Source organism: Sciurus carolinensis, chromosome 4 (assembly GCF_902686445.1).
Source record: "Sciurus carolinensis chromosome 4, mSciCar1.2, whole genome shotgun sequence".
Taxonomy (NCBI): Eukaryota; Metazoa; Chordata; class Mammalia; order Rodentia; family Sciuridae; genus Sciurus; species Sciurus carolinensis.
The window spans coordinates 113,207,154-113,233,991 of NC_062216.1; the positions used below are offsets into that span (position 1 = coordinate 113,207,154).

General features: G+C 47.8%; 3 protein-coding genes across 12 annotated transcripts in view; 1 reads left to right on the forward strand and 2 right to left on the reverse strand.

The window, feature by feature from the left end:
- Csad (cysteine sulfinic acid decarboxylase) overlaps positions 1-492 on the reverse strand; it is a 25,602-nt gene extending 25,110 nt beyond the window's left edge. The window contains exons 1-2 of one of the 4 annotated variants that reach the window (XM_047547918.1): positions 366-492; positions 221-295 (exon numbers count right to left, since the gene is read on the reverse strand). The gene's annotated coding sequence lies outside the window, so the exon portion shown is untranslated. The remainder of the gene's footprint in view (positions 1-220; positions 296-365) is intronic. The other 3 variants (XM_047547917.1, XM_047547913.1, XM_047547915.1) reach the window with 3 other exon arrangements.
- The window catches only part of Znf740 (zinc finger protein 740), a 9,559-nt gene extending 177 nt beyond the window's left edge, over positions 1-9,382 (forward strand). Inside the window, exons 2-7 of one of the 5 annotated variants that reach the window (XM_047547922.1) lie at positions 821-1,136; positions 3,678-3,827; positions 4,166-4,255; positions 4,724-4,847; positions 5,140-5,258; positions 6,257-9,379. In XM_047547922.1, coding sequence (XP_047403878.1) covers positions 1,128-1,136; positions 3,678-3,827; positions 4,166-4,255; positions 4,724-4,847; positions 5,140-5,258; positions 6,257-6,346 — 582 coding nt within the window. In that variant the 5' untranslated portion in view covers positions 821-1,127 and the 3' untranslated portion in view covers positions 6,347-9,379. The other 4 variants (XM_047547923.1, XM_047547924.1, XM_047547920.1 and 1 more) reach the window with 4 other exon arrangements.
- Positions 9,383-9,839: 457 nt separating this feature from the next.
- Itgb7 (integrin subunit beta 7) lies at positions 9,840-25,150 on the reverse strand. 3 transcript variants are annotated; one of them, XM_047547911.1, is made up of 15 exons: positions 25,025-25,149; positions 19,322-19,525; positions 16,974-17,175; positions 16,715-16,885; positions 15,769-16,010; positions 14,791-14,949; positions 14,375-14,470; positions 14,125-14,214; positions 12,622-12,768; positions 12,178-12,371; positions 11,633-11,856; positions 11,200-11,419; positions 10,855-11,063; positions 10,387-10,547; positions 9,840-10,147 (listed from the first exon to the last, which is right to left on the reverse strand). In XM_047547911.1, the coding sequence occupies exons 2-15, from the start codon at positions 19,520-19,522 to the stop codon at positions 10,067-10,069; spliced, it is 2,397 nt and encodes a 798-aa protein (XP_047403867.1). In that variant the 5' UTR covers positions 19,523-19,525; positions 25,025-25,149; the 3' UTR covers positions 9,840-10,066. The 3 variants fall into 3 exon arrangements, 2 of the variants coding, with proteins under 2 accessions (XP_047403867.1, XP_047403868.1); XR_007108114.1 differs by lacking the exon at positions 10,855-11,063 and having other exon boundaries at positions 25,025-25,150; XM_047547912.1 differs by lacking the exon at positions 14,375-14,470.
- Between the last annotated feature and the right edge of the window lie 1,688 nt (positions 25,151-26,838).

The following is a 26,838-nucleotide window of genomic DNA, read 5'->3' on the forward strand; positions in this document are numbered from 1 at the left end:
AGCCCAGCGTCGTCCGGGCGGACGGCAGCGCTTCAGCAGCTCGCAGGCCGTGGGACGCCGCGCGGGAAGGGGGAGGGGAGGGGAGGAGGGGCGCGTGGCGAAAGGAGGGGGGCCCCGGGGGAGGGCCGCGCGCGCACCGCCCCCCGCCCGTGCCTGCCGCCGCGTCCCCGGCCCAGGAGACGAGGGCTTGCTTAGAGGGGACGCGGGCGCGAGCACGCACCTCGCGCTCTGTTCCGCGCTCTCGGTCTTTCGTCTAGGTTGGTGCGGCGGACGCTGCGGCTGCCTGTCTTGATAGCTGGAGGGAGGGAACGCGATATGCCGGGCTTCACCTGCCCGCCCTCCACCTCCGCAACGTGTTTCCGTACCTTCGGGCGGACTTGGAGAATGTACACGTGTGGGCACTGCCAGTCTGGTTTCTGTTCGACGCCTCAGCGCCCAGCGACGGCCCCCGAGGTTTCCTCCAACCCGGGTCTCTCTGCCTCTGTACAGTGCCAGTTTTGCGGGCCGGCCCACTTGGCCCAAAAGCCCTGAAGGGCCTCCGCCCCCTTCTTCCGTTCCTAAAATGGCAAATCCAAGCCGTAACCCTGTTGACAGAGTTCCTCCCTAAGAAGTCCCAGTTACTTTTGGCTGCCCATCCTTGCCTAGGAGACCAATTTCTTCTATTGACCTAGAAAGAAAGCTCTTCTTGACTCATGTCCTCTGAGCTTCAGTGCGTGCCCAGCAAAAAAAAAAAAAAAAAAAAAAAGTTAAGCTCCTCACTCCTCACTCTATGGCCTGAGGATGTTGCACTTAAGGGCCCCATCTCCCTATCTGGTTTCAGGTTTCTGGAAGAGATCAAGAGCTAAATCAAGAGAATTCAACTGGAAAACCAAGACTGGCACTCTCTTTTCTTCAGACAGTAGGCAGAAGCCAGGCAGAAACCAAGGAATCTTGGAACTCCTGTTTTTCCTTTGGAGGACACAAAGTTCTTTTGAAAGAAAAAGGCAGTTCAATATGGCAGCAGGACTGAAAGGACATGAAGGAGCCATTACCCTGATTTGGTGACAGTTCTTCAAAAGGCAGTGTCTTAAGGAAAGCTGGATCAAGAAACTCCTGAACTTTTGGGTTGCATTAAGTGAAGAGTCAGCATGGCTCAGGTAAAAAACTCTAGAGTCCTCCTTCAAGATCACTGGGAAGCCTCTTTGCAGTTTCACTCTTGAATGCTGCCCTAGTCAACAATATTGACCAACCCAGTGAGCCAAGCTCTGTATTAAGCACCAGGGGGAGATCTAGAGGAAGGAAAGGAGACAGGCCACAGCCCCTGCCTTCAGGGAGCTTCCAGTCAAATGAAGGAGGTAGGCTATACTGCATCACAGGCACTCATGGGACATTTGCAAAGCAACATGTACTCAGTGTGCATTTGGTACATTAAGTGCTGAGGGGCATGAGGGAGTACATAGTCTGGTGAATGCTTCGTTTGTTTTTGTTTTTTTCAACAGGAATTTATTGAGCTCCTGTTACATGCAAGGCATTGTGCCGGGAATACAAAGATGAATAAGATTGTTCTTGTCCCCAGTAAGCTTCCAGGCTACTTGGGTTGGGGGGAAGGGATGGAAAGACAGTCTATTATTTTTATATTCACAATGCCTTGCATAGTGACTGACTTGTAATAGAGACTGAAACTGTTGATTGTAGGAATGTGCAAAACATAGAGGTATGTACACTGCAGAGTGATACTTCTGCCTAGATGGAAGAAGATGAAACTTGAATGCATAGGATTTTGCTAGATTAACAAGCAGAAGGACAATCAGACGGGGGGTACTATGTAGACAGAGGCTTAGAGTATGAGAGAATGTGATGAGGTATATGTGTGCAAGTAGTTTGGTAATTACGAAGCAAGGATTTAAATAGGAGATCATTTGAAAGATAGAGTAGATAATGATGGGGAGGGATGTTTTCCTGGAGAAGTAAGCAGAGTGTGGCCCCAGGGCCTTTTATGCCTTGCTAAGGAATTAGACCTTATTTTGTAAGGAATGAGGCCTCCCTAAATAATGTTAAGCAACAGAGTAATATCAAATCACTGTGTTTAGAAGGTAATTGTCATTGTGTAAGTGGAGGATGGATTGGAGGGACAGGATGACCAAATAGACTGTTACAGTCATCTGGATAGAAAAGCTTTGTGCACACATTCTCAGAGCTGCTTCTAGCTTTCTTCCAGGGAACCTCCCCTACCAGTCTCACCAGGATGGCAGCCTGATTATAGTATAATTGGCTTTCTTCCAGCTGCTTCTGCATGCACAGCTTCCTCCTTTCCCTGCAGAGTAGGAACCCTTTGGTTTCTTCTTCCTTTGTCTGTTTGCAGCCCACTCCACAACATTGGGTTCACTCTTATTTTGAAAAGATTGCCTTTCACAGATTGCCTTTCACTAAACTCTGCACTAGGCACTGCTAAGCATTTTACATATTAGTTTGATTCTCATCGACCCTGTGAGAATAGGCACTATTTATTTAAGGGGACTGAGAAACTTAAAAGGTGGAGTAACTTACCCAAGATTACAGTACTAACAGCAGTGCTAAGGTTTTTAACTCTGGGCCTTTAACTACAAATTCCCTGAAAGTGAGAGAAGGGGTCCCACACTGATCATTTATAAAGAAAGGAATTTCCTTATAAATTTGGGAGTTTCCTGACCATTTAAGTTTTTTGTCAATAAGAGAAGCATATATCAAGTGCTGACTAAACTAAGTCAGTTTAAGAATGTAGCAGTGGCTGGGGATATAGCTCAGGTGGTAGAGTGCTTGCCTTATAAGCGCAAGGCCCTGGGTTCAATCCCCAGCATCGGAAAAAAAAAAAAAAAAAGAATGAAAGCAGTGAAAACAGGTTATTTGCTTAAATATACCTTGGTTAAGTAACTCATTAACTTTATGTAGAGCAGAGAATATGAAAAAATGTGGGTAGGCATGCATATAAATGGCCTAAGGGGTCAAAAGAAATTGTATATTCAACTTCAGAATCCTTCCAAGTAGTTTAATTTTTATGTCTGCTATAACTGACAACACTTAAGAAATTTAAAATCTAAAGGAAGAGGGGCTGGGGTTGTGGCTCAGTGGTAGAGCGCTTGCCTAGCACATGTGAGACACTGGTAGGCACCACATAAAAATAAATGAATAAAATAAAGGTCTATCAACATCTAAAAAAATTTTTTTTAAATCTAAAGGGAGAAATAACCTCATAGAATATATAGTTGGCACCAGCAAGATCTGCCAGTCAGAAATGGACTCTGAAATTGAGGTCTTTTGAGAAACAGATGAGAAAAGTCCTCTAGGCATTGCCCACTTCCATGGGTAATTTTGACAGACATTATATCCACTCACTGTGAAGGCCTAGAAATACTTTTCAAAGTAACGTGTAGCCACATACACTCTACCTAGCACAGTACTACTGACAAAAGTGTTAATACTACTTGATTATTAATGTGATGTGTGTTTCAGTGCTGAGGGACAATAGAAAAGGAACTAGCATTGGTGAAATTAGTTGGAGGACTCTTGAAGGAAGCAGGGTTTGGCAGTGAGGAGGGCTGCTCCCTGGAGAGAAGCAGTTTGTCTGCAGCTGGGTGTAAAAGGCAGTTCTGTAGAGGATGGCAGCCTGTTTTTGCCCTGCCTTGCCAGGTGACCTGACACCTCCTCTCCTTTCAACTTAGGCAAGTCTCCTGGCTTGTGAAGGCCTAGCAGGTGTGAGTTTGGTTCCCACTGCAGCCAGCAAGAAGATGATGCTGAGCCAGATTGCCAGCAAGCAGGCCGAGAATGGCGAGCGGGCAGGTAGCCCTGATGTGCTGAGGTGCTCGAGTCAGGTACAGCACTTGAGTCCGTTGTGGTGCTTGGGGATCGGGTGGCCCAAGCTCTGTGCCAGGAGACATCAAGCTTTGATTTCTTAGTGCTTCTGTTTAGGGAAGTGGGAAAAGGGAATACAGCTGGGGAATGAATGAATGTGGGTATTTTAGAGAACTGAGGAAGGTCTTTAGGTACGGTAATCCCTTGAGACCAGGGTACATAGAAATAGATGAGTACTTTTTCTAAGCCTTTGGAGCAGGTGGTTAATTGTCATTTATAATTGTCAGAAAGCAGTATCTGGTCTCTTATCTTATGTTCTGAGATGGACTGTGAGTTTAGGTTTAATTTGTCTTCAAAGGGCCACCGAAAAGACAGTGATAAGTCACGGAACCGAAAAGATGATGACAACTTGGCTGAGGCTTCTCACTCAAAAAAGACTGTTAAAAAGGCAGGTAATGGGGTAATCCCCCAAATCATACAGTTTAGTAATGGGTTAATCTTCTTTCTTTCCACTGTGACTCTCCCTGGAACTTTCCCTAAATGTTTTCATCCTTCATAGCCAGTGTGTGTCCCCTGATTTCACCTAGAGTCCACTTTAGTAGTTAAATGTCTACCCTTGCTGGAACATTTTTGTGCAGTTTGGGGAGCATGACCAATACTATTCCCTGTGGCAGGGACAGACCAACTCCAGCTCAAGTCATACTCAAGACTTGGGTGTGACAAGGCAGGCATCTTACCCACTCTACCTCCTTTCCCAGAGGAGCTCTTAACCCTGAGGAATGTGGGAGACAGTGGCATCTTTAGATAGAATCAGAGAGGTTCTTCCTCCAGCAGCTGAAAGTGGACCCAGAGTGGAATGGTCTCTAGGAAGAGGGCAGAGGGATAGCCTCATGACATGCCTGATTGTTGCCCCCAGGTGGTGGTAGTGGAACAAAATGGTTCTTTTCAAGTAAAGATTCCCAAAAATTTTATTTGTGAACACTGCTTTGGAGCCTTTAGGAGCAGTTACCACCTCAAGAGGCACATCCTTATTCACACTGGTAAGTCTCTTGTTTGTATTCACAGGGGGAGAACAGCCTATAACTTTTGTTCTGTGAAGAGATATAGCTGTCTAGTTGGGTTTACTTTCCAGGGGAAGCATTAGAAATGGAGGAAATGAATAAGTGAATGAGGTAGAAAGATTGCATAGCTGTTTCTGGTGTCACTGAGACCAGCAGCTTTGGGGGCTCCTCCACTACATGATAGCTTAGGTGACTTCTTAAGAAGATAGCTGGAATCCTGTTCCTTCCACATACACCTCTTGACATTCACTTCTGTCTCCACCTGGGCTAGGTGAGAAACCATTTGAGTGTGATATATGTGATATGCGATTCATTCAGAAGTACCACCTGGAACGCCACAAGCGTGTACACAGTGGTGAAAAGCCTTACCAGTGTGAACGGTGTCATCAGGTAAGGCTCACATGTCATCCAGCCCCACTGCAGCCCCACACATAAATTTCCTTCCCCAAGAACGAGGGCCAGCCCCACTCCTGCCTGACCTAGGCCACCCGGTGTTCCTTGCCATAAGAGAGTTAGCACCTCAGAATGAGGTTCATTCCTCTGCCCTTATGCAGCTGCTTAGGGGAAGGGGTTGTTAGAATATTAAAGTAATAATAGACTTTCTTGAGCACTTAATCTGTGCCAAGCACTGTGAGAACATACTTTACATAGATTTTTTTTGTTTGTTTTTTAGTAAATCTTCACATTAACTCCATAAAGTAGCTGTGTCGTCCTCATTTCAATTATGGGGAAATTGAGATTCAGAGAAGTTAAGTTTCCCAGGGACACAGCAGATCAAGGGCAGAGCCGGGATTCAATCCAACTTGAGAGCTCCTGCACTTTGGAGGAAGAGATGTAATCTTTGCCCTGAGGTCAGCATCTGATCTGATGAGAATGTCAATGCCAGGACCAAACAAGACAAGAACAAGAGATGAGAATGATAGTAGTAACACTTCCTGGATGCTTTGCTAGGTTTCAAGCTTTGTTTCACACTCTTACATGGAATCTTCCAAACACTAGAATGAAAGTCCCATGAGGGCAATGACTTTGTCCATCTCATTCTCCACCCTGTCCTCAGCCCCAAGAACTGCACCTGCTTTGAGATAGACGCTCAGTAAATATTTGATGAACAAAGCAGCTATGGTGTGAGTAGGTACTTTTAGCCTCATCGTACAGATAGAAGAGTGACAGATTCAGGGCTGTGAAATAACTTGCCAGGGTCACACAGCAACTAAGTGGTAGAGTCAGGATTTGGTGCCAGGCACTCTGGCTCCAGCACCTGCTTTCTTAAACACTGCGCTTGTGCCATCTGTGCATATGCTGAGGGGATGTAGAATGTGACGTGTGCCTTCTGTGTGGTGAAGGAGCGTGTTAATGGGCCGCTGAGTTTCTCCTCCCTTTCTTCTCAGTGTTTTTCTCGGACAGATCGATTACTCAGACACAAACGGATGTGCCAAGGGTGCCAGTCGAAGACTTCCGATGGGCAGTTTTCTCTTTAGGCGCAAGGGGCCCTGGGTGGTGGGAGTGATCAGAAGAATCTACAGAAGAGTGCACACCCTCTGGTCTGATGGTCCCACCACCACCCCATCTGAACCTGTCCCCCTCCTGGAGGAGTGGACCCAGGAGACCAGAAGAATGCGTCGGGACAGTGGCTTCAGAGCCTTAGCTCTGTAAATAATCTGAGACTATGAGTATCTCGGGGAAGTTCCTACAGCATTCCTGGGTAGGGAAGCTAGTCCCTGGACCCTTGACTGAGGTCAAAAGTGGGGACTCAAGGTACAGGACCAAGACTGAAGTGTGGCTCCCACAACCTTGGACTCCAGCTGGCAGCTGAAATGGAAAAGATTGGGGAAGGGGATTTATTTGTTGTGTTCTTGTCTTTGTTTATCCGAAAGCAATTTCAGCAGGTAAACTGTGGACACAGGTAATCTGGAGGCTTAAAGTCCTGGTCCAAAAGTAGGGACTGTTGGCTAGTCCAGCCCTACCCCAAGATTGAGTTTTTAGTCACAGTAGATCCTCAACGTTCCACAGCCCTGCACCTCACCTCCTATTTGAAGGAGAATAGGATCAGGGATGGCAGCTGAGCTTACTTTGGCTTTCTTATACACTGTAGGGACAAAAGTAAAGATGGTGGGAGGAGCAGACAAGGGCTGGGTCCAAGAAGAGTGGAGATTACCACTTACCTCCTCAAAAGCAAGAATGTGCCCTTGGGTGTTGTAATGGCCCATGTTGCACCATACATGATGGGGTCAGCTCAAGTGCCTTCTGGAGGAAACTTGGGTGAGAGTGGCCCATGAAGCCCTTTCCTTCTCTCTGGGCAATTGGTCTTGTATATGGTTTATGGCTACCTCACTGTCATTGACTCCTAAAGCTAGACAGAGGTGTTGAGCAGGGAGTCATGGATGTTAAAGTGGGTTCTCTCCTTGTGTCCTCTAAGGAACAACCCAAGACTAGTCCCAAATTGGCTAACAATAGTTGAAGAAACAAAGGAATTGGGGTCCTGACGTGACTATTAAGCAGTAGGAGCAGTTCTTCCTTCCTGAGTCCTGTGTTCAGGTAGAGAAGATAGGGGTCTGGTCTTATGTCCCAAAGAATAAGAATTTGGCTCCCTTCTTGATGACCATTCCTACCAACAAAGATGGGGAAAGAGGGATGCTGCAGAGGAAGGACTGCAGGAAGAAACCTACTTTAGGTTTCATTCTTAACCGTACTCTTGCTCCTTTATGCTCCACCAGCACTCTCCACCCCCAAGAAAGTGATCAGATGAGTGTGGTATGTGAGTGCTCGTGTTTGTATGCTTGGAGGAGATGGCATATTGTTGAGCCAAACCCTTCTTTGGCCCTCAACTTAGGGGAGGGTGTGCATAAAATAGCCTCCTGCCCAGACCTAAAGGGTGCTTGGGGTCCAGGCAGGAGCTGAGAAACTCTTAGGGAACAAAAAGGCTTTGTTCCAGAGGAGGTTTTTTAGACTGATTCAGTAGGATGGTGGTTAGGATGTTTCTAACCCAAGCCAGGGCTTGTGAACATGAATTTTCGAAGGTGAAATAAAAACAAACAAAACCCTCCTTATGCTAAAGAAAGGATCCTTATGGAAGGTTCTGGAGTTTGGTTGACCCCATGTGGCCTGCATTGACCCTTGGGGACAGGGCACTGTCTTACGTGTAATCATGGAGACCAGGTGAACTTGAGCACCAAGCTGTCAGTGGAGATCTGGAATGAAACTTTCAGGAAGTATGGTTTCATTGCCCAAAAACTGTTAGGGAATGAACAAAGGCATCAATCTCCTGGCTGTTACCTTTTCCAAAGGGGTTGGTGACAGGGGTCCTCCATATCCCTGAGGTAGGGGTATTTCAGGGAAAAAAGGAGACCTGGCACCCTTTAGCTTTTCCAGCACAGCATCTGAGACCTTTGCGGGGACATGTTTCCCACCATGTGTTGTCCTAGCTTTATGCTGACATTCCCATTTGATATGATCCCTGCAAGACAAGGGCCAGCCCCCTACCCATTAGAGGGTTCAGCTGGGACTGGGATTTTTCTGTTACTCAGCTCTGGGAATGAAGATAACTTGAGAAAGCTGTCTTTTTGAAAGTCAGAGCTCTCTCCCTGCCACTTGGACCTAATCTGTTTCAAATGAGAGAATCACATCAGTGACCTGTGCTCCTTTGTGTTCAAATGTGTGCTAGGTCAGAATGTGCCCTGCCCTGCCTCCACATGCACACATACCTCGAACCTGGCCACCTGTCTGGGTGGGTGGGAGTGAGGGAGCTTGTGAGCAGTGCAGGTGGCCATACCAGAGCCATTCCTACTTGGGAGTGATTACTCCAGTTCACATGCTGACGTGGGGCAATGGATGTGTGAAGAGATGAGCAAAGGGATGAGAGGAGTGAGCACTCACAGGCCCAGGAGCCTCACAACCCAGGGAACCCATAGAATTGGGACCACTGCGAAGCCTCCTGGACCCAATACCCCACCCTTCCTTTGCAGGGCTGGGGCCAAGCACTGGAAAGATGCCTCAGGTGTGTTTGGAGTGAGGGGAAATGGAGTTAGGGCAGGCTCTCAGAGACCAGGATATGGAGTTGGAGAACCTAGGAAAGAGTAGTGCCAGTTCCTGGGTGAGCTCCTGCACCAGGCCATACCAGCCCTGCCCTTCTCATCTTCTCTGTCCACCCCCAGCAGCCTCTTTTCATCACTTAGCTACTGATTGTGCCCCACAGCTTGACATTGGAGGGTTAAAGGAGTGGAGTCCCACCACAGCTTTTAGCCCTCTTCCCAGATGCTCTTTGCCTCTACTGTGTCCCTGGGTTTTTTATCTTCAACAGTCCCCCTCCTATCCTTCCTATCCTTCCTCTCCACCTTTTTTTTTTTTTTTTTTTTTTTTTAATATACTTATTTTGCTATGGGGGTGGGGACTATCCAATGAACAAGATCACTTTTAAATGGTAGTTTTTATAAGATGTTATAAACTTGTATCTTTTTACCATTAAAGTGCAGTGTATGTTCCTTCGTGATATATTTAGGATATTTAAATAAAAATAATGGGGCTTTTCTACATTCCATCTCCTCTTTGGGAAGATTGTCTTTTGGGGGAAGCTTTTTTTTTTTTTTTTTTTACTGGGAGCTAGAGTGGTTTAGTAGCTTTCCTTTTCTCTCCCCAATATAACTAACCCACAACTTCCAGTATCCTATAAGCCACTTTTAAAAAACCTGCAGAGGAGCAAAAAGTAGAAGTAAAAGCTGCATCTCTTCTGACAGCAGGACAGAATGTCAGACACTAGAAGAAGCAGTGTCAGTGTGATCGGTTCCTTCTGCTTAGCATCATTGGTCACCTGAGAATCCAGGCCCTTCTGGCTGTTGGAGTTGGAACCAGTTGTTCCCAAGCCACTTCCTGCCCTCAGGTGGCCAGAGGAGGAATGGACTTGAGCTTTGCTGAGGCCTGGGCTGAACAATTATTAAGGCCTTGGTTGTATGAAGCAAAGTGACAGCTAGCTACAGTCTGAGGGAAAACTTTATTGTATACTTGAGTAGGAGACCTGGTTTTTTTTGAGGTGGAAAACGGTCACAGCAGTAGGAGCAGCTGAGTATCACTCTGAAAATGAAGTCAGGTGGCCACAACTTCTCACCAGCAGGTTAGTTCCTTAGATAGCTGCCTGATAATTGTCCCCGTTTCCAATTCCCACTGTCATCCCAGAGAGAAAAGTCCTAGGTAAGATTTGTTCCCCCTCAGAGAATGGGACTATCTGCTCCTTGAAAGCGGGGGTTGATAGTGGTGGTGACGGCGCTTGTGTAGAGAGGATTGCTGTCCTGTAAGAAAAGGTTGCAAATTGTGAGGGGAAACCTTAGGATTCCTCTTCCCATTTACCTAGTCCTAAGAGCCCAACCTAGAACTTGAGCAAGATCCTAGGAGCTGAAGGAAGACAGCAGAGAGATTGGTTAAGTCGGCAGAGGATGCACCTAAATAGGAAGTAAGGGCTGAGTGTGTTATGGAGAAGTAGACAGCAAGAAAGGGATCCAGCCAGTGGGATAGGAGGCTGTCTCTTTACCTGCTTCCAGTTGGATTGTTGCCGCTCCTTCTCAAAGCGACTATATTCCCGACGGTCATAGATTTCTACTGAAAGCCGGTAAGCCAGGACCAGCCCCAGTCCCACGGCCACAATGCCCCCTACACAGCCCAGCACAATGGTCTGGGTGTGGTCTGCTCCCTCTGTGGGGGAAGAAACAATACAGACTTCTAGAGGCACAGGGACAGTTCAGCAGGTGCCCACAATGAGTCCTGTCTCCCAAACTCTCACTGAAAGCAAATGGAATCCAGACAAGTCCAAGGTTATCCTCTGCCTGGGTCAGCCTCATCATTTGGTCCATCACTTCTGCCTTTGCACTAGATTTATTTACAGCTTTGCATAAAATCCAGCCTGGTTTTCTGTTATCACATCCCATCCCCAGCTCTGAGACCCTACATATCAACTCTCCAGGATCCATTTAGCATGTCCATGGCATCCCCACCCACTTACTCTCTTGGGGTTTCACTCTCAGCATCACTCTGCCTCCAGCCTCATCCTCCACCAGGAAGAAGAACAGCTGGTTGTCTAGAGTCTTTTCTTTGCACCAGCCATCATCCAAGATAGGGTTCAAAGCCAGAGTCACATTGGCATGGGCACAAGCCATGCTGCAATTGGCAGCCAAGGGACCTGTCCCAAAGGCCCCACACTCTGCACAGTCCCTGTGAATACCAATAAGTTGGCAGCTAAGCACTTGTTACTGGCTCTCCCACACCCCACTGGAAGAGCAGGCTGGTAGGAGTGCTCAGCAAGCCCCACTGAGTCCCTGCTCTCAGGATGCAAGACCTGAAGCCTCACCTGTGTCTCTCACATGGTGTCTTGCAGCCTGGGCACTGGTCACACAGAGCACCATAGTAGCCATCCAAGCACTGGCAGCGATTGCATTTGCAGTATCCATGCCCACTGCAGAGCTCTCCCTCAGGACTGACACAGCTGTCCATGTCCCCACTGCACTCACATGCTCTGCCCGTGCGGTTGGCATGACAGTGACATACTCCACATTGGCAGTGGCCAAAACCTGGGGTAGAGCCATGCACAGAGTGACAACCATCCTCACACACAACTGGCTGTCACATACCAGCACATGCACCCAGACCCTCTCAAGTGTGCTTGACACAGCCTCCAATTCAAATACCAAAATATTGGAAACTTGCCCTCAGTGCCTTGAGTCTCCCAGAGTGCCCTTGGGAGGCCCTCTCTGACCCCACCCTCTGCCAAAAACTCCAGGTACCTCCACAGAGGATGCCCTCATGTCGCTCGCAGCTGGCATCATCACACTCGCACAGATGCCCAGAGCTCTGTCCACTACAACTGCATCGTCCACAGTGGCACCGTCCCTTCCCACTGCACAAGGGTCCCGTCCCATTAGGAGCGCGGCACCCAGCTTCCAGATCCGGGGAGGACAGCTCAGCTTCAGAACACTCACAGAGTCGACCCAGGCGGCCAGGGGCACAGCTGGAAGGGGGAAGCCAAGTGGGGAGAGTTGGGCCAGAGAGTTGGACAATTTCCTGACTTCTCTTTCCCAGGATCCTCAACCCAAGTCCTTGAAAGAGTTGGAGAGAGATAGCAGGGTACAGTGGAGCACGAAGTGTGGAAGGAGGGGAAAATGGAGAGGTTCTGATGAGGGGAAAGCCTGGGTGTATTCAGGAAGCACAAAAGCATGGCATTCAGTTCTGGAATGTCGAGGAGATCCCAGTGGGAGGGTAGGAAGCAAAGAGGAACACAAGGGGTGGTCACTTGTAGGAAACAGATGGGTAAAGGGACCAAGAGACTCACCTGCATATTCCACACTGAAGGTCTCCCTGGCCATCGCTGCAGTGGGGAGCCTGGGGCTGGGTGTCACTGCAGTTACAGTCACACAGTGTGTGCAGCTCCACAGTCAGCTCCTCAGAGAAGCCAAGTGCTCGAAGTCTCAGGAACTGGGGCTCTGGGAGGCAGTTATTAGCTTGGAGGGTAACCCAGAAATTCACCTGAGGACAGAGTGGGCCAGGAACCAGACTAAGTTATACACACATGCTCGTGTGTATAACACACCCCAAACCCGCCAATCATGCAGATCCTATCCTTTAGTAAATTAAAGGATAGGATCATGCTAACACCATCTCCTAGAAACTCTTGGGGAAGGCACTCACTAAACCCCCTCAGAAAGGACAGGTGGAAGACTACCTTGCTTTTGCAGGATAAGCTTCCTTCCTTCTGCCTGTCCTGGCTGGCTCTTACCGTCTGGTTGATTTGGACGTGGTTGCACTGTCCACGGTCCCCAGTCTCACCTTCACTCTTCTTAGAACCTCCACACTGGGATTCATAAGAGATGTTGACCCCAGGAGGGAGTGAAAAGTGTTCTAGGGTCACAGTGGATGACAGGCTCTATGGTAAGAGAGGAAGTAAGTAACCAGATGGAGGCAGGAATCCCAACCTCTGCCCTCTCTGGCCATGACCAGTTCTGTCAGAACCCTGCCCTCTGTTGCCCTTGGGCTCCTTCCCTTCTGCCCAGGAAGGAGACCTTCCTGGAGGAACGAGAACTGTAAGTAGACTACCCAGGATCCAGAGCCTCTACCACAGTATGGCAACTGCAGGGGCTGGTCAAATGCCATAAACATGCAGTGACCCTGTTTGTCAAACCCCAAACCAGGACACATAACCAGTGTGCATATGAGGTTGAAAGGGTAGATTCATCACTGAGTTTGTCCTGAGAAATCTGACACTGTCTCAAAACTTTTTCTTGCCATTGTTCAGAAAATGGTCCCTGTCATCAAGAGGCCAACAGTCTAGATGTGGAGCTATGACCTGAGCCCAAGAGATACTTAACACTTAAGACTTTCATTGGTTCCTTCCACCTGCAAAAGCCTATGGTTCTTTTTTTTTTTTTTTTTTTTTTTAGTTGTAGATAGACACAATAACTTTATTTGTTTATTTTTTTTATGCAGTGCTGAGAATCAAACCCAGTACCTCACATGTACTAGGCAAGCGCTCTACCACTGAGCCACAACCCCAGCCCAAAAAGTCTATGGTTCTAAATTGTTTACTTTTTATTTTCTATTTGTATTTATTTATTTATTTATTTATTGGTGCTGGGGATTGAACCTAGGAGTACTTATCACTGGGCTACAGCCCCAGTCCTGTTTATTTTTTATTTTGAGAAGGGGTTGCTGGGCAGGGCTCTGGCTTGAGATCCTTCTGCCTCAGTCTCCCATGTAGCTTGGATTACAGATGTGCAGTACCACACCCAGCTGTCTGAATTGTTTATAAACAGTGAACACAGGCTCTAGTCTTACATTTTGTATGTACATCCCTTTCATTGTTATCCATGTAAACTTGGGCAAGGCCTTTAGCCTCCTGTGTCTGTTTCCTCATCTGTAAAACAGTTACGAAGCACATGGGGTTAAACTAGGTAGTGAACAGTATGTGCACTAGGTCAGCACTTGACATGAAATAAAAGTTCAGGGAATGTTACTGTCCTTCCTTGCCCAGAGCAGGGCTCAGCTACTGAGGTAGGAGGATCTCAAGTTAAGGCCATTCCAGACACTTAAGATTTGTGAATGTGAGAGTGGGAATGAGTGAACTACCAATGACGGCCATGTGTAAACTGTAGGAAAGAGCACGGAATGGTAGAACTACAAAGTGATCATGTCTACTTAGTTCTGCCATTGCACCTTGAAGATCCCTTTCCATCTTTCCCTTGTGCCCACCCTTGCCAGTCTCCCTCCCACCCTGGGTGCTCACATCATAAGCATCCATAATGAGCTGCACCACATTGCTGGAGTCCTCACTCAGCTCCCCGACTGCAGACTTGGGAATCAGCTGACTCAGCTCCTGAGTTAGGAGGATTTGAAGAAAATGTTTGGACACAGATCTGAGAAAATGGGCTCCTAGGGGTCTGAAAGGAGGCATATGGGGAGCAGAGAATGGGTCTTTGGGGGAATTGAAAAAGGATAGGGTGGACTTTGGTGGTCTGCATTCAGACAACTCTCACCTGATAGATGGGCAGTGTAGTACTGGTGACAGCAAAGATGGGCTGTATGTTTGCGGCAGAGAGGGCCTGGGCTACCTGACCCACAGAGGGGTAGTCCTGGGACAGGAAGTGGGGACAAGGTGAGCACCACAGGTCTCCCATAAAACATACTACGTACCCTCATCCCAAGGAATCTGGGATCTAGGGTACCACCAGCTAAAGGAGCCTGGAGGCTTGGCAAAGCAGGAAGGAAGTAAGGAGTGGAGGCACAAGATTCCTGTCTGAGCAGTTGGGGTCATGGAGAGAAGGGACTGCTAGGGAAGACAGCAGGGTATCTACAGGATGGTCACCAGCAAAGAACGCGAGGTAGGGTGGCAATGGGGGTGCCTGGAAGGAGAGGAGTTGTGGCTCAGGTAGGGAGGTCAGAGGGTACTCACAAACTCTGGGCTGCGACTGTAGAGGCCATTGCTGTCCAAGTGGCAGTGTCCATCACTGGGCATGAAAATTCCACCCAACTTTCCATCCCCAGCTGTGTGAAATGTGTCATCTGAAGTGAACACCAGCAGCCGGGACACATTTCTCCAGCCAATCTGCTCCTAGGATGTGGGAAGGAGGGGGCTATGCACCTAGGTATGGCCCCTGAGCCACCCTAGCTAGTCCTGTAAGCTGAGGATGTGGCTTGCCTCCCTCTGCATCTGATGTCCAACTCCCTGCCTCCAGCTCCCTGCTTGTCCCCCCATTCCTGCAGTCCCCAAAACAGGGTTAGTGGAGGGCTCCCCGTGAATTAGAAAAATGTATCTCTTCCTCAAGATATTTTACTCCAATCCACCAGACAATTATAAAATAAACGTACAGCCAGACACAGGTGGCACACACCTGTAATCTCAGCTACTTGGGAGGCCGAGGCAGGAGGATCACAAGTTCAAGGCCAACTTCAGCAACTTAGCAAGATCCTCTCTCAAAATAAAAAATATAAATAAATAAAAAAGACTTGAGATGTGGTTCAGTGGCAGAGCACCCCGGGGTTCCATCCCCAGTTCTACAAAAATAAATAAATAAAGCAAACTACAATGACAATATGAATGGCACCCCCTGAAGTTGGAAGATGTTGGGAGTGTAGCTCAGTGATAGAGTGCTTGCCTGGAACTGGGAAGACTTTGAGTTCCATCCTCAGCACCATGAAAACAAACAACAATGAAAACCAACCATAGAGACTGTGGCTGTGGCTCAGGTGGCTCAGTGGTAGAGCACTTGCCTAGCATGTGTGAGGCACCGGGCTTGATCCTCAGCACCGCATATAAATAAATAAAATAAAGGTTCATTGACAACTAAAAAATATTTTTAAAAAATAAATAAGAGGACAGTCCTAGCTCCAAGCAATCCTTCAAGACTGAGACCCGGTCCCACCCTCTCACCTGGCAGAGGGCTGCCTGCAGAATGGCATCAAAGCCACCTTCAGGTGAGTCCAGGTTGCCAGACACATTCTGGCGCCCCACCTCCCGCTCAAAGGCTTGAGCATCCCCTGTCAGGGACAGCACATGGTGAAAACTGAAAGGTGGCTGACAGGGCTCCAGTCGGCTGGGGCAGGGGTGGCGCAGCTTGGAGGGCACTGTGCTCACAAAGGGAAGCACTGTTTTGTCCACAAAGGAGCCGAAACCTGGGAGGGGATAAACAAGAAGGCTTGGCAAGTGTCACTGGGAATGGCTGGGAGGAGTCATTGGTGAGGACCCAGAAGGGAAGGAAAGGAAGTGATGGTCTTAGAGGAGCTGATGGGACAGTGGGCATAGGAGGGAGGACCCAGTACCTGGCAAAGGTGAAGGGGTGGAACCATTGTCTCAGGGAAGTAAGGGGTGCAGGAAACTAAGAGGAGGACAAAACAGAGGAAGATTAGGTCTTCCTGAAGGCTGAGGAAGACCAGAGTGGAGGGTGTAGAGCAGCAGGAGACAGAGGGTTCTTGAGCAGAGAAGGATGAGCATGGAATGTGGAACAGAAACAGTGGCATCTAGGCCTTGTCTAAGAGTCACTGGGTTGAGATGGTGACATCAGGACAGTGACTGGGTTGTTAGGTCCAGGGCAGCTGTCTGAACAATCTCTCCAGACTCTGGGCTTCTGTTAGCCCGCCTGTAAAGTGAGGGGTTCCAGTGAACAGTCAACCCTAAGTCCCCTCCAGCTCTGACCTTGATGATAGGTGTCTTAGTAGAGAAGTCAGGATCTTGTGGCCTGGCTAGGTCTGTTAAACACTTGGAGAGGGCAGGTTGTGGTGGCCCTTCTGAGTCCAGGATGTTGGTGGAGGCTAACGCGGTTGTTGAAGCTGGAGGCAAAGGCAAGGGTTGGCAGGGTGGGGGCCGGCCACCAGCTCACCTATGCGCACCGAATGAGTGACCTCCTGTAGCCGGACCAGCAGGGCGTGTCCGAGTTGGCGCACGCGTTCCAGGTCGTCCTTCATTGAGTAGCTCAAGTCCATGAGGTAGTACAGGTCTACCGGGTAACCCGCGGCCCGGAGGAAGCGGACCCGAAGTCGCTGGGGCTCCCCTGGGCAGGAGAAGAAGGGGCGCGGGTCAGTCGAGCGCACTCGAACCCCAGCCCAGACAGATGCCCCGGCCGCGCCGCCCGGACTCACTCGGCCGTAGAATGACCCGGACCCGCTGCGGTGCCAGTTGGGTGGCCCCCTCGCCGCGGATGCCCTGGCTGAGAGGCCTGTCCTGCAGCACCTCCTGCCGGCCGCGGGGCTCCTCCAGCTCCTCCGGCGGGCAGCCCCGAGCCAGCAGCTCCTCTCGCCTAGCGCAGCGTCGCGCCTCCGCCTCGCCCGAGGCGGTGAAGTTCTGTGCCACAAGGAAGGTTTTCGGGACCCCGAACCACACAGCCCTTCAGCCCCACTCCCAGAACCACCCTGCAAACCTGGTGGCCTCTAGTCACTCCTCAGCTCCGCTCTATTAACCCCATGAGCCCCTCCTCTTCCCTCCCCTCCTCTTACCCTCCAAGGCTACCCTTGAACTGCGGCCCTTTCTTCCTTGTCAGACCCACTTCCTATAGCAGTTCTCCCTCTTATCTCGACTCTCCCCTCCCCCAGCAACCCACCCTTCCCCTCCCCTAGAGCCACAGACTTCCTGTTGAGATCTCAGGGACCTTGCTACCACACTAAAAAGGACCTCCTAGTCTAAAGTCCCAGCATGCTTAGATCAAAATGGGAAGGCGGTCAGGCTAAGACCCACAGTTTGGGAAGGAGGATAGGGACAGAAGAAGAGACACCCTTCCCCCGTGTATCTGGTACCCCTGCACCAGCTGGGCAGCCGCAGGGGAAGGAAATGGTTAGAGCGGCTTCTCAGCTGGCAGGGGTGCCAGGTCTGGGGGTTGGAGGAGGCAGACACAGAACCTATTGTCCCAAGAGCCCCATCTCCACAGCCATAGCCTCGCACCTCTGCCTCTACTTCCCACAGATCTGACTCTATGTCTACTCTTCCTGTCCTCCGATATTCATTGTGTGCCTTTCTCCTAGGCCTTCAGCATCTGTAGCTGACTCCCATGATTTTCCCTCATCTCTTACCCAGGGCCTGCACTGATCTAACTCTCCATCTTCCTCTGAGACAGTTATGCTCCCACCCCCATCTGGGGTAGCCCTCAGTGCTCTCCTGTGAGCCGCCCACCTCTTTAAGTTCTAAAGAATAGCCTTGTCCTCTGGGCCCAGTGGACACATGCCTGTAATCCCAGTGACTCAGGAGGCTGAGGCAGGAAGATCACAAGTTTAAGGCCAGCCTCAGCAACTTAGTAAGACCCTATTTCAAAATAAAAAATAAAAAGGACTGGTGATGTGGCTAGCAATAAAGTGATCCTGGGTTCAAATCCCCAGGACTGGGAGCAAAGAACAGCCTTGTTTGACCTGCGAGGGAGACCACATACTCCCCAGCATCCTCCTTGGTCACTTAGGTAGGTAGCTCAAGCCTTCCTGCCCACTCCTTCCCCCTCTCCCACCGCAAACCCCTTTGAAAGCTTTCTCATCCTCTTGCTCAGTCATGCATCCCAGAACATAATAAACCCCATCCAGACTCAGATTCAGAAACCCAGTCAGACACGAATTTTCTGTGTTGAAGCCCTAACCCTCAATGTGATTGTGTTTGCAGACCAGGCCTTTGGGAGGTAGTTAGGTTTAGGTGAGGTCATAAGGGTGGGATCCTCATAGTGGAATTAGTGGCTTTATAAGAAGAGACACCAGCCAGGCATGGTAGCACACGCCTGTAATCCCAGCAGAGGCAGGAGGATCCCAAGTTCAAAGCCAGCCTCAGCAAAGTGCTAAGCTACTCAACGAGAATCTATCTCTAAATAAAATACAAAAAGGGGCTGGTGATGTGGTTTAGTGGTCAACTGCCCCTGAGTTCAATACCTAGTACCCCCCCCAAAAAAAAAAAAAAGAAAAGAGAGAGATAGAGAGAACTCATTTCTTTATCTCTCCACCACATGAGGTGCTAACATGAAGGCAGTCAGTCTGCAAGCCAGGAAGAGAGCCCTCGAATGAGAACCAAATCAGCCAGCACTTTGGTTTGAACTTCCCAGCCTCCCAAATTATAAGAAATAAATTCCTATTGCTTAAGTCACAGAGCCTATGGTATTCTGTCAGTCCAAATTGGCAATATGCTTTCTCACATGTGTGCATGCATAGCAGGCCCTTCTACATACACAAGCGTGAAGTCCCACAAGCACATCCTCTTTTGAATTCATGATCACAAGTCCTCTCCGTGTATACAAAAAAATAAACAGATATTCAGACATAATTATATGTGCACAGGAAATGTGTATGCACATAGATGCACACCCACATCGTCACATGCAGGAGTTCTATGTGCAAAAACTCAGTCACACATGAGACTGTAGAATATACCCAATAAAATCACACATGTGCCCACACAGTCACACACATTTATCCAAGCTGTACATACAATACACATGGTTCAATGGCCACAGGTCTATCTTTACCAGTTGCTTGCACCATGCACAGCTGGGATGTGAGAAGATGCACTTCTTGCAGGAGGGGGCTGGCTGGCAAGACCCTGGCAGAAACAGGTCAGGATCTCCCAACTTTGTGGCCTCCCCTGAGGACGAGCTCTTGATATCCACCTGGCTTTCACCTCTGCCCAGGGCCAGCAGGAAAATAAGAGCCATCGACAAAACCACCATTGCCTGTAATAGGATGTAAAGTAGGAGACATGGGTCCTCAAGGAAGACTCCCAAGTTCTCAGTCTTCTAAACTTAGCTTGTGGGGTGCCACTCTCAAAACTATCCCAAGTCTTCCTCTCTCCTCATTGTTTCATATTTCCCTGTGAATTCAGCAGTTTCTTAAAAAATGGTAAGAAGGGGTGTATACAAGATTGGGATAGGGGCTTCAGAGAAGACCTGTCCTTCTTGTGTGCAGATTTCATGTGGTAAGGTGGACAAAGGGGCCTGAGAAAGAGTCTGGGGACTGTGTCTAGGGTCACTGAGGACTACATGCAGGTATCTTCACCAAGATTTCAAGCTATAGTGGAGATAAAACTAAATAGTAAGCACACCAGATTCTGTCCTGTCTTGGTCATTCACTGGCTGTGTGGCATGTCAGGCTTTCTCTCTAGACCTCAGACTCCACATCTGTAAAATGAGGGAGTTCAATAAATTATCTGACAGCACTTGCAGAGTTCATAGTCTTGTATTCAAAAAGGGAAGAGGGTCAGTAAGTGGGAGTGAAAAGAAAGAAGGCTGGAGCAGTTGAGGTAGGGTGAGAGCCAGGGGAGAGCAATCTCACTTGTTTGACATGGTAGCAAGAGGAATGGGTAGACCACAAGAACTTTCTGAAGGTCTGTAATAAAAGAGGAAGGATAGGTAAAGGGTTGATAAAAATTTTCTCTTTTTAGCCAGGCACAGTAGTGCATACCTATGATCCCAGCATCTTAGATAGATGAAGCAGGAGGATCCCAAGTCCAAGGCCAGCCTCAGCAACTTAGTGAGGCCCCAAGCAACCTAACCAGACCCTATCTCAAAACAGTAGTTCAGTAGTAAAGTGTGCCTGGGTTCAATCCCCAGTACTAAAAATAAATAGATAAAAGACAAAAAGGGCTGGGGTGTGGCTTGGTGGTAAAATGTGTCCAGTACCAAAAAAAAAAAAAGTTGGGGGAAAGCAGGGTAGGTATAGCCCACCTGATGGCAGTACACCTACCTGGTAGTAGAACTCTTGTGTGAGACTCTGGGTTTGATCCCTAGTACCACACACACAAAAAAAAATTTGTTCTCTCTTTTCTGTGCTTTGTACAAAGGGAATCTGGTTCGGTGGCAAAGTCTAGGTGTAAGGTGATTCCTGGAAATTCCTGGAATGACCTCTAGATAAAATAGGCAAATTTCTGCCTTTAAACAACTTATTTAAAAAATAAGGGGGCTGGGGAGATAGCTCAGTTGGTAGAGTGCTTGCCTTGTAAGCACAAGGCCCTGAGTTCGATCCCCAGCACCCAAAAAAAATAAAATAAAATAAAATAAGGGTTGGGGGTGTAGCTCAGAGGTACAGCATGTAATTACATGATTAGCATGCAGGAGGCCCTGGGTTCCATCTCAAATTATATATATGTATATATATAATATATATATATAAAATTATATATATATATATAATTTTATATATATATATACAGTTCATTACATGTTCAAAAATCAAAAAGTTAAATCCATGGATGGTGAGGGAGGAGAAGAGGAAAAGATGGGAAGTGAGGATTTAAATCAAAGTCCTTACATGTATGATTTTGTCAAAATGAACTCAACTACTGTGTATAACTATAATGTTCTAATTTTTAAAAAGGTTAAATCCCATGATGCCTTTCCCCACAAGAAATGGAAAAGCTGATCATAAAATTCATATGGAATTTCATGGGACCCCATATAACCAAAACAATCTTGAAAAACAAGAACAAAGTGGAGGATTCACACTTCCTAACTTCAAAACTTATTTTAAAGCTACATTAATCAAGATAACGTGGTTCTGGCATAAAGACAGATATATAAACCAATGGAATAGAATTCAGAGTCCAGAAATAAGCCCACCCATCTATGGCCAATTGATATTTGACAAGGGTGACAAACTTTTCAATGGGAAAAGAATAGCCTTCAACAATTGGTGCTGGGATGACTGAATATTCATATGAAGAAGAATGAGGGGCTGGGGAGGTACTCAGTCCGTAGAGTGCTTGCCTTGCAAGCACAAGGCCCTGGGTTCGATTCCCAGCACCCAAAAAAAAAAAAAAAGTTAGACCCCTACCTCATACAAAAATTAAGAATAAAATTTAAAAAATAAAAATAACATCATTTATAACCAATTATAACAAATAAAAAAAATTTTAAATAACATGTTGATAGGGATTTAGGTCTTTATACATTACTGGTAAGTTGTAAACTGGTACAACCACAGTGGAAAACAGTTTCATTCCTCAATAAGTTAAACACAGAATTACCCTATGACCTGTCAGTTCCTCTCTTAAGTATATACCTGAAAGAAATGAAAACAGATGTGCAAACAAAAACTTGTGTATTGACCGATGTTCACATTATTCACAATAGGTGGGAAAAAAACAATTGTACATTTGTGCATAAAATGAATAGATAACCAAAAAGTGGTATATCCACATAATGGAATATTATTTGGCTATAAAAAGCAAAAAGGGATGCTACATGTACAACATGAATAAATCTGGAAAATATTATGCTAGGTGAACCACCTATTGTTTGAGTTCATTTATATGAAAGATGTAAACTAGGAAAATCTATAGAGACAGAAAGTAGATTAGTGGTTACCAGAGTCAGAGGAGAAGCGGGATGGGGAGTGTCTGCTTAACTGAGGACAGTTATTTCTGAGAGTGGTGAAATAGTTTTGAAATTAATAATGATGGTTACACCAATTATAGATTTAAAATAGTTAAATGATAAATTTGTTTACTTTTACAGATATATTTATTTCCATTGCATGGGTACACCATATCATAGTTAATTAGTCCCTAGCTATAGGCATTGAGATTGTTTGGAGGCTACGGATGTGGCTCAGTGGTAGAGTGCTTGCCTAGCATACGTGAGGCCCTGGGTTCCATCCCCAATACCACAAACATACATACACGTAAATTAATTAATTTTTTTTTTTTTTTGGTAACAGGAATGAAACCCAGGGTCTCACACATGCTAAGCAAGTTCTCTACGACTGAGTCACATCCCCAGCCCTACATATTTTCTAATTGTTCACTATGACAAACAATGCTGCAAGGAAAAGTCATGTAGTTATCGTTTCACATTTGTGCAAGTTCATCTGTAGGATAAATCCCTGGAAGAGGATGTGCAGGGTCAATAGATAAGTATCCTTTGCAGTATTGGTGAGTGCTTGTCAATATCAGTGAGTATACATAATTTCCCTGGGGGTTGGACCAGTTCACATTGCCATCAGCAGCAAAGAGAAAGGTCAACTAATGCCTTGCCATGAAGCATGTGCGTCCTCCTCAGCCTGGGCCAACTCAGGTCCAGATGTTCTGCAGGGATTGTGGGGAGGGGTGGGGTGCTAGGGCTTTGAACATCCCCATCCTGCTCCCCACCCCGTGACTTCAGGGGGATGCAAGATATGAGAGAGCCTCCACCCCTCTGGGAGCAGCCAGCCCAGGGCTCAGCGTCAGTGTAACCTCAGTCCTGCTCACCGTGTGCTGTGCTCAGAGAGGCTGGAGATGCTGCCCCACAAAACCCAGCTTTGACTCATCTCACAGGTGGGTCCCCACTGCCACACTGGTTCCCAGGATAGGACAAACCCAGAGGAGACCTCAAGCCCACTCATTTTCCCCAAAGGGGAACCTGGACTCTGGACGCCCTCCTCTCCTTCCTCTCAATTGTTCCCCCTTCTCTCCTCCTTGGGGACCCAAGCTCCCTGTCCTTCCTATTCAACAATTTGATTCCATCTCTCTCTATGGCTCTTCTTTACTTCTTTATAATTGTTTTACTTCCTTTTACTCTCTAATGGAAGACTCTTCTACATCAACCCCCTCGTTTTGGAAAATGAAACCTATATCCCCAAACGGTAAGCTAAGGTCACACAATGAACAGGAAGCACAGCACGGATAGAGACAGGCCACTTGGCACTTGGTCTTGCTGTTTCCTCCCCTCCAACTCTGGCAGCAGTGCCATCACAAATTGTCTTCTCCCCACTGCCCTGGCAAGTTTGACCTAATCCCATTTCTCTTTTGCTGTGGGTCTCCTTTGGTCTTTGCTTCTCTCCCTGGGAGCAAATGCTTGTCCCATTTTCCTAGACTTGATTCTGACTCCAATATACACCCCATTGCTCTGTTTTGATGAGCGTTTTACTGTGTTATGATTCTGAATGTAAATAAATTTTTCCCCAATGTTGGGGATCAAACCGAGGACCTTATGCAGCCTAGATCGGCACTCTACCACCAAGCTACCTCCCCAGCCTGTAAATTGGTCTTTTGACTATGCTTTGACAGCACTAACTCCATTTTGAGCTTTCTCTTGTAACACAAGTTGCAAATGCACAAAGTGACTGCTGACTGACAATCATGTGCCAATATGCAAAGGAGAGAGTTTGTGTCCAGGAACTTTTCCTCCAAAAATTAACCTCTGGAAGCCAAGTTAATATACCTTCTTGAACTATAAATAACAGTGCTTTCAGACTGCCATTTAAGACACATCTCTCTGTGACTTCACCCTTTGTAGGTATTCACTCTGAAAAAGCATGGGCTACTGAAGGCTGTGCCCAAGTGAACAGTGAACAGGCCCTGCCCTTTCTTTGATTTCCCTGTTAGTAGCTTGACAGCATCTCAGGCCTGCATGAGTGCCACCTCAAGGGGACCAGTCCCCCAGACCATTTGGACAGTTTCTCTCATGCGTGCACAGTGTTCAGTTCATTACTAGTACTCTATGTTGGAGTCATTTTCTTATATCTACTTTTCCCTTCATTTTCACACGTTCCTTTTCTTATTTCTGCTTTACCTTGCTTTGTACACCTTACAATAAACTGAGTCAGAAACTGTCTTTGCCTCATGTGTTTGATACTGATTAAAGGATAAAAGAACCTGCTCCTCTTGGAGAAGACATAATACTTAAGATGAAATTGTCACTAGGTATTAGAGAACCAGGCCACACTGAATGTTCCAGTGTTAGTGCCCTTTAGTAGCTGAGAAACAGAGCCTCTTCCCAACCCATCCACACCTCCCAAGTCAAGCAGAACCTTCTCTGTTCCCAGCGGGAAGCTGAGCTGCTGGGCCACAGTCTCCGAGGAGTATAAAATTGGTGGCCAAGGAGCCAAATAGGTAGAAGCCAGAGCTGGGGACAAAGCATGAGACAGCAGGGATGGCAGCTGTGGGTAACGTGGGGAGAAGCGTACCCTGGTGTAGCCCTCAGCTCATGGCAGGCATCACAGTAATAGCACTCAAACATCATCCCCATCCAACCCCACTCTGGGGAACCTGATGAAAGAGATGGGGTGATGGTGCTAGAGGAGGGAACAGGGACAGGGGACTTCTAGGGAATGCAGAAAAGAATTCACAAACTTTCTCAAGATGAGACAGAACCCTGTGTCCAGGTCAGAACTTTCTTAAGCAATTGGAACCAGGTGGGCCTAGGCTTGTTGGGAGATGAGATGAGTGGGAGAGTGGGGGGAGGTGCCCGAGTACTCACAGGTGCGTGCAGAGCAGCCTTCCTCTGGTGGCAGCAGCAGCCTTTGTGTACTGGTCTGGAGGCTGCAGAGGAGGAAGTGACACGCCCTGGGGTGGGGGAGTCTTAGGGGTGGCTGGGGTGGCTGTTCTAGGAGAAGGTGGAGCAGATAGGGGTGGGGCTGGGCCAAGAGCATGAATGATGCAGAGATCTGGAAAGAGAAAGCTCATCTATTGAGCACCTGTCAGGTGCTGGACCATCAAGTTAGAGTTGATGGTCACAGCAATTTCATTAACTAGGGGTTAGTACCCCTGCCCCACTCCCCACTCCCGACACCAATATTACAGATGCAGAGATTGAGGTCTGGAGGCAAGAAGTAAAGAACTTTGCCTGAGATTATGCAGCTAGTAAGTAGCTGGTCTCAGATTTAAATCTAGGTCTGCTTCCCTCCAAAATTGATGATTTCTTCACTTCCTCATATAGGAAGGAATATGGGGCCAGAAAGTACTGTAGAGAAGAGGAAGTCAGAGACTTGATCATTTTGGAAACCCAGGGACCACGGTATCTTAGTGTGCTTAACTCCATGGGCTCTGGAACCAAAGTGCCTGAGTTCAAGTCCTGGCTCTCCCTTACTAGCAGGAATTCTCATCTGTCAAGTGGAACTCTAGGATCACGGTGAGAATTAAATAATTCGTACCAATTGCTTACAAGAGTACTTGGTACATACTAAGGGTATGATACAAGAATCGCCAGGAGTGAAAAGGAATGGAGGCAGGTGGAACGGCTTCGAAAAACGCAAGGATCAGACAGCTGGAAAGCTGGAGAGAGAGGCACGGAGCCAGGCTTGGAGAATATGATGGAGGGCGGAGGAGCCAAGACAGTAGTGGAGACTGGGAAAGGGTTGAAGGCAGGACAGCAAAGAAGCAGAGTGCAGGAACGGCAGCTGGAGGCCAGACAGGGCGAAGCCTGTAAGAATGGGTTGTGGAAATATAAATGGGATTGGTTTCTGGCCCACACCTGAACACAGGGAGCTTTGAGAGGGACCTGGACATTAGGTCTATGTTCATAGGAGCTGTACCCGCTACCAGAAGAGGCCCCCCTTGGCACTGGTTCTTAGGCTCACTGCTATAGCCACACCACATAGCCAAGTGCCCATCTTCTAGCATGTGCTCAATAACGTCAGATGGATCCTAGGAGCATCGCTGCCAGCAGGAGACAACTGGAGAAGAGGGGTTCCTTCCCTGGGTGGGCTCTTGCTGGCCCCAAGTTATGGGACAGCTAGGACTTTTTACCCTTCCCCCACAACCAGGGGTTACCATGGCAATGACCCTCTTTACCCACAGGCCCTGTGGTTTCCTCTAAATCTTCTTTCACTTTCCTCTTCTGCTTTCCCCCCACTCCTCTCTCCTCCCCTTTTCCCATATCCTCAACTTCTTTCCCACAGGCACAAGTCACCAGTGGAGAAAGCCAGGAACAAGGTAGGCAAAGCACTGTCCAGGGAAGAGTGGGCAGGGTGGGGGAGATACAGGAGAGTCACAGAGGCAAGGGGATGACAAGAAGGACATAATGCGGAGGCCAAAGGCCTTTGAAAAAGAGGTGTTACAGAGGTAGGCCTATAGGGGGAAGGAAGGGCTGTCGGGAGAGAAGGTAACTGGGTTCACGGGGTAAGTGGAGGTCATGGAGGAAAAGTGGGCTCAGGAGGAGTGGAGGGAGTTAGGGTGTCCGCCTGCCACAGAGGGTGGGAGACCTCACAGAGGGGCTGGTGTCAAACAGAAACACTGGACTGGGGAGATAGCTCAGTCAGTAGAGTGCTTGCCTTGCAAGCACAAGGCCCTGGG

Bases quoted from the DNA above. Each gene is read 5' to 3' on its own strand.
- Itgb7 (XM_047547911.1), bottom strand. From the start codon at position 19,522: ATGGTGGTTTTGTCGATGGCTCTTATTTTCCTGCTGGCCCTGGGCAGA. The intron at 16,886-16,973 runs GTGAGTCCGGGC...TCTCCTGCCCAG, and splicing joins CCGGGTCATTCTACGGCCGA to GGGAGCCCCAGCGACTTCGG. The intron at 14,215-14,374 runs GTGAGAGTTGTC...CTCCTAACTCAG, and splicing joins CTACACTGCCCATCTATCAG to GAGCTGAGTCAGCTGATTCC.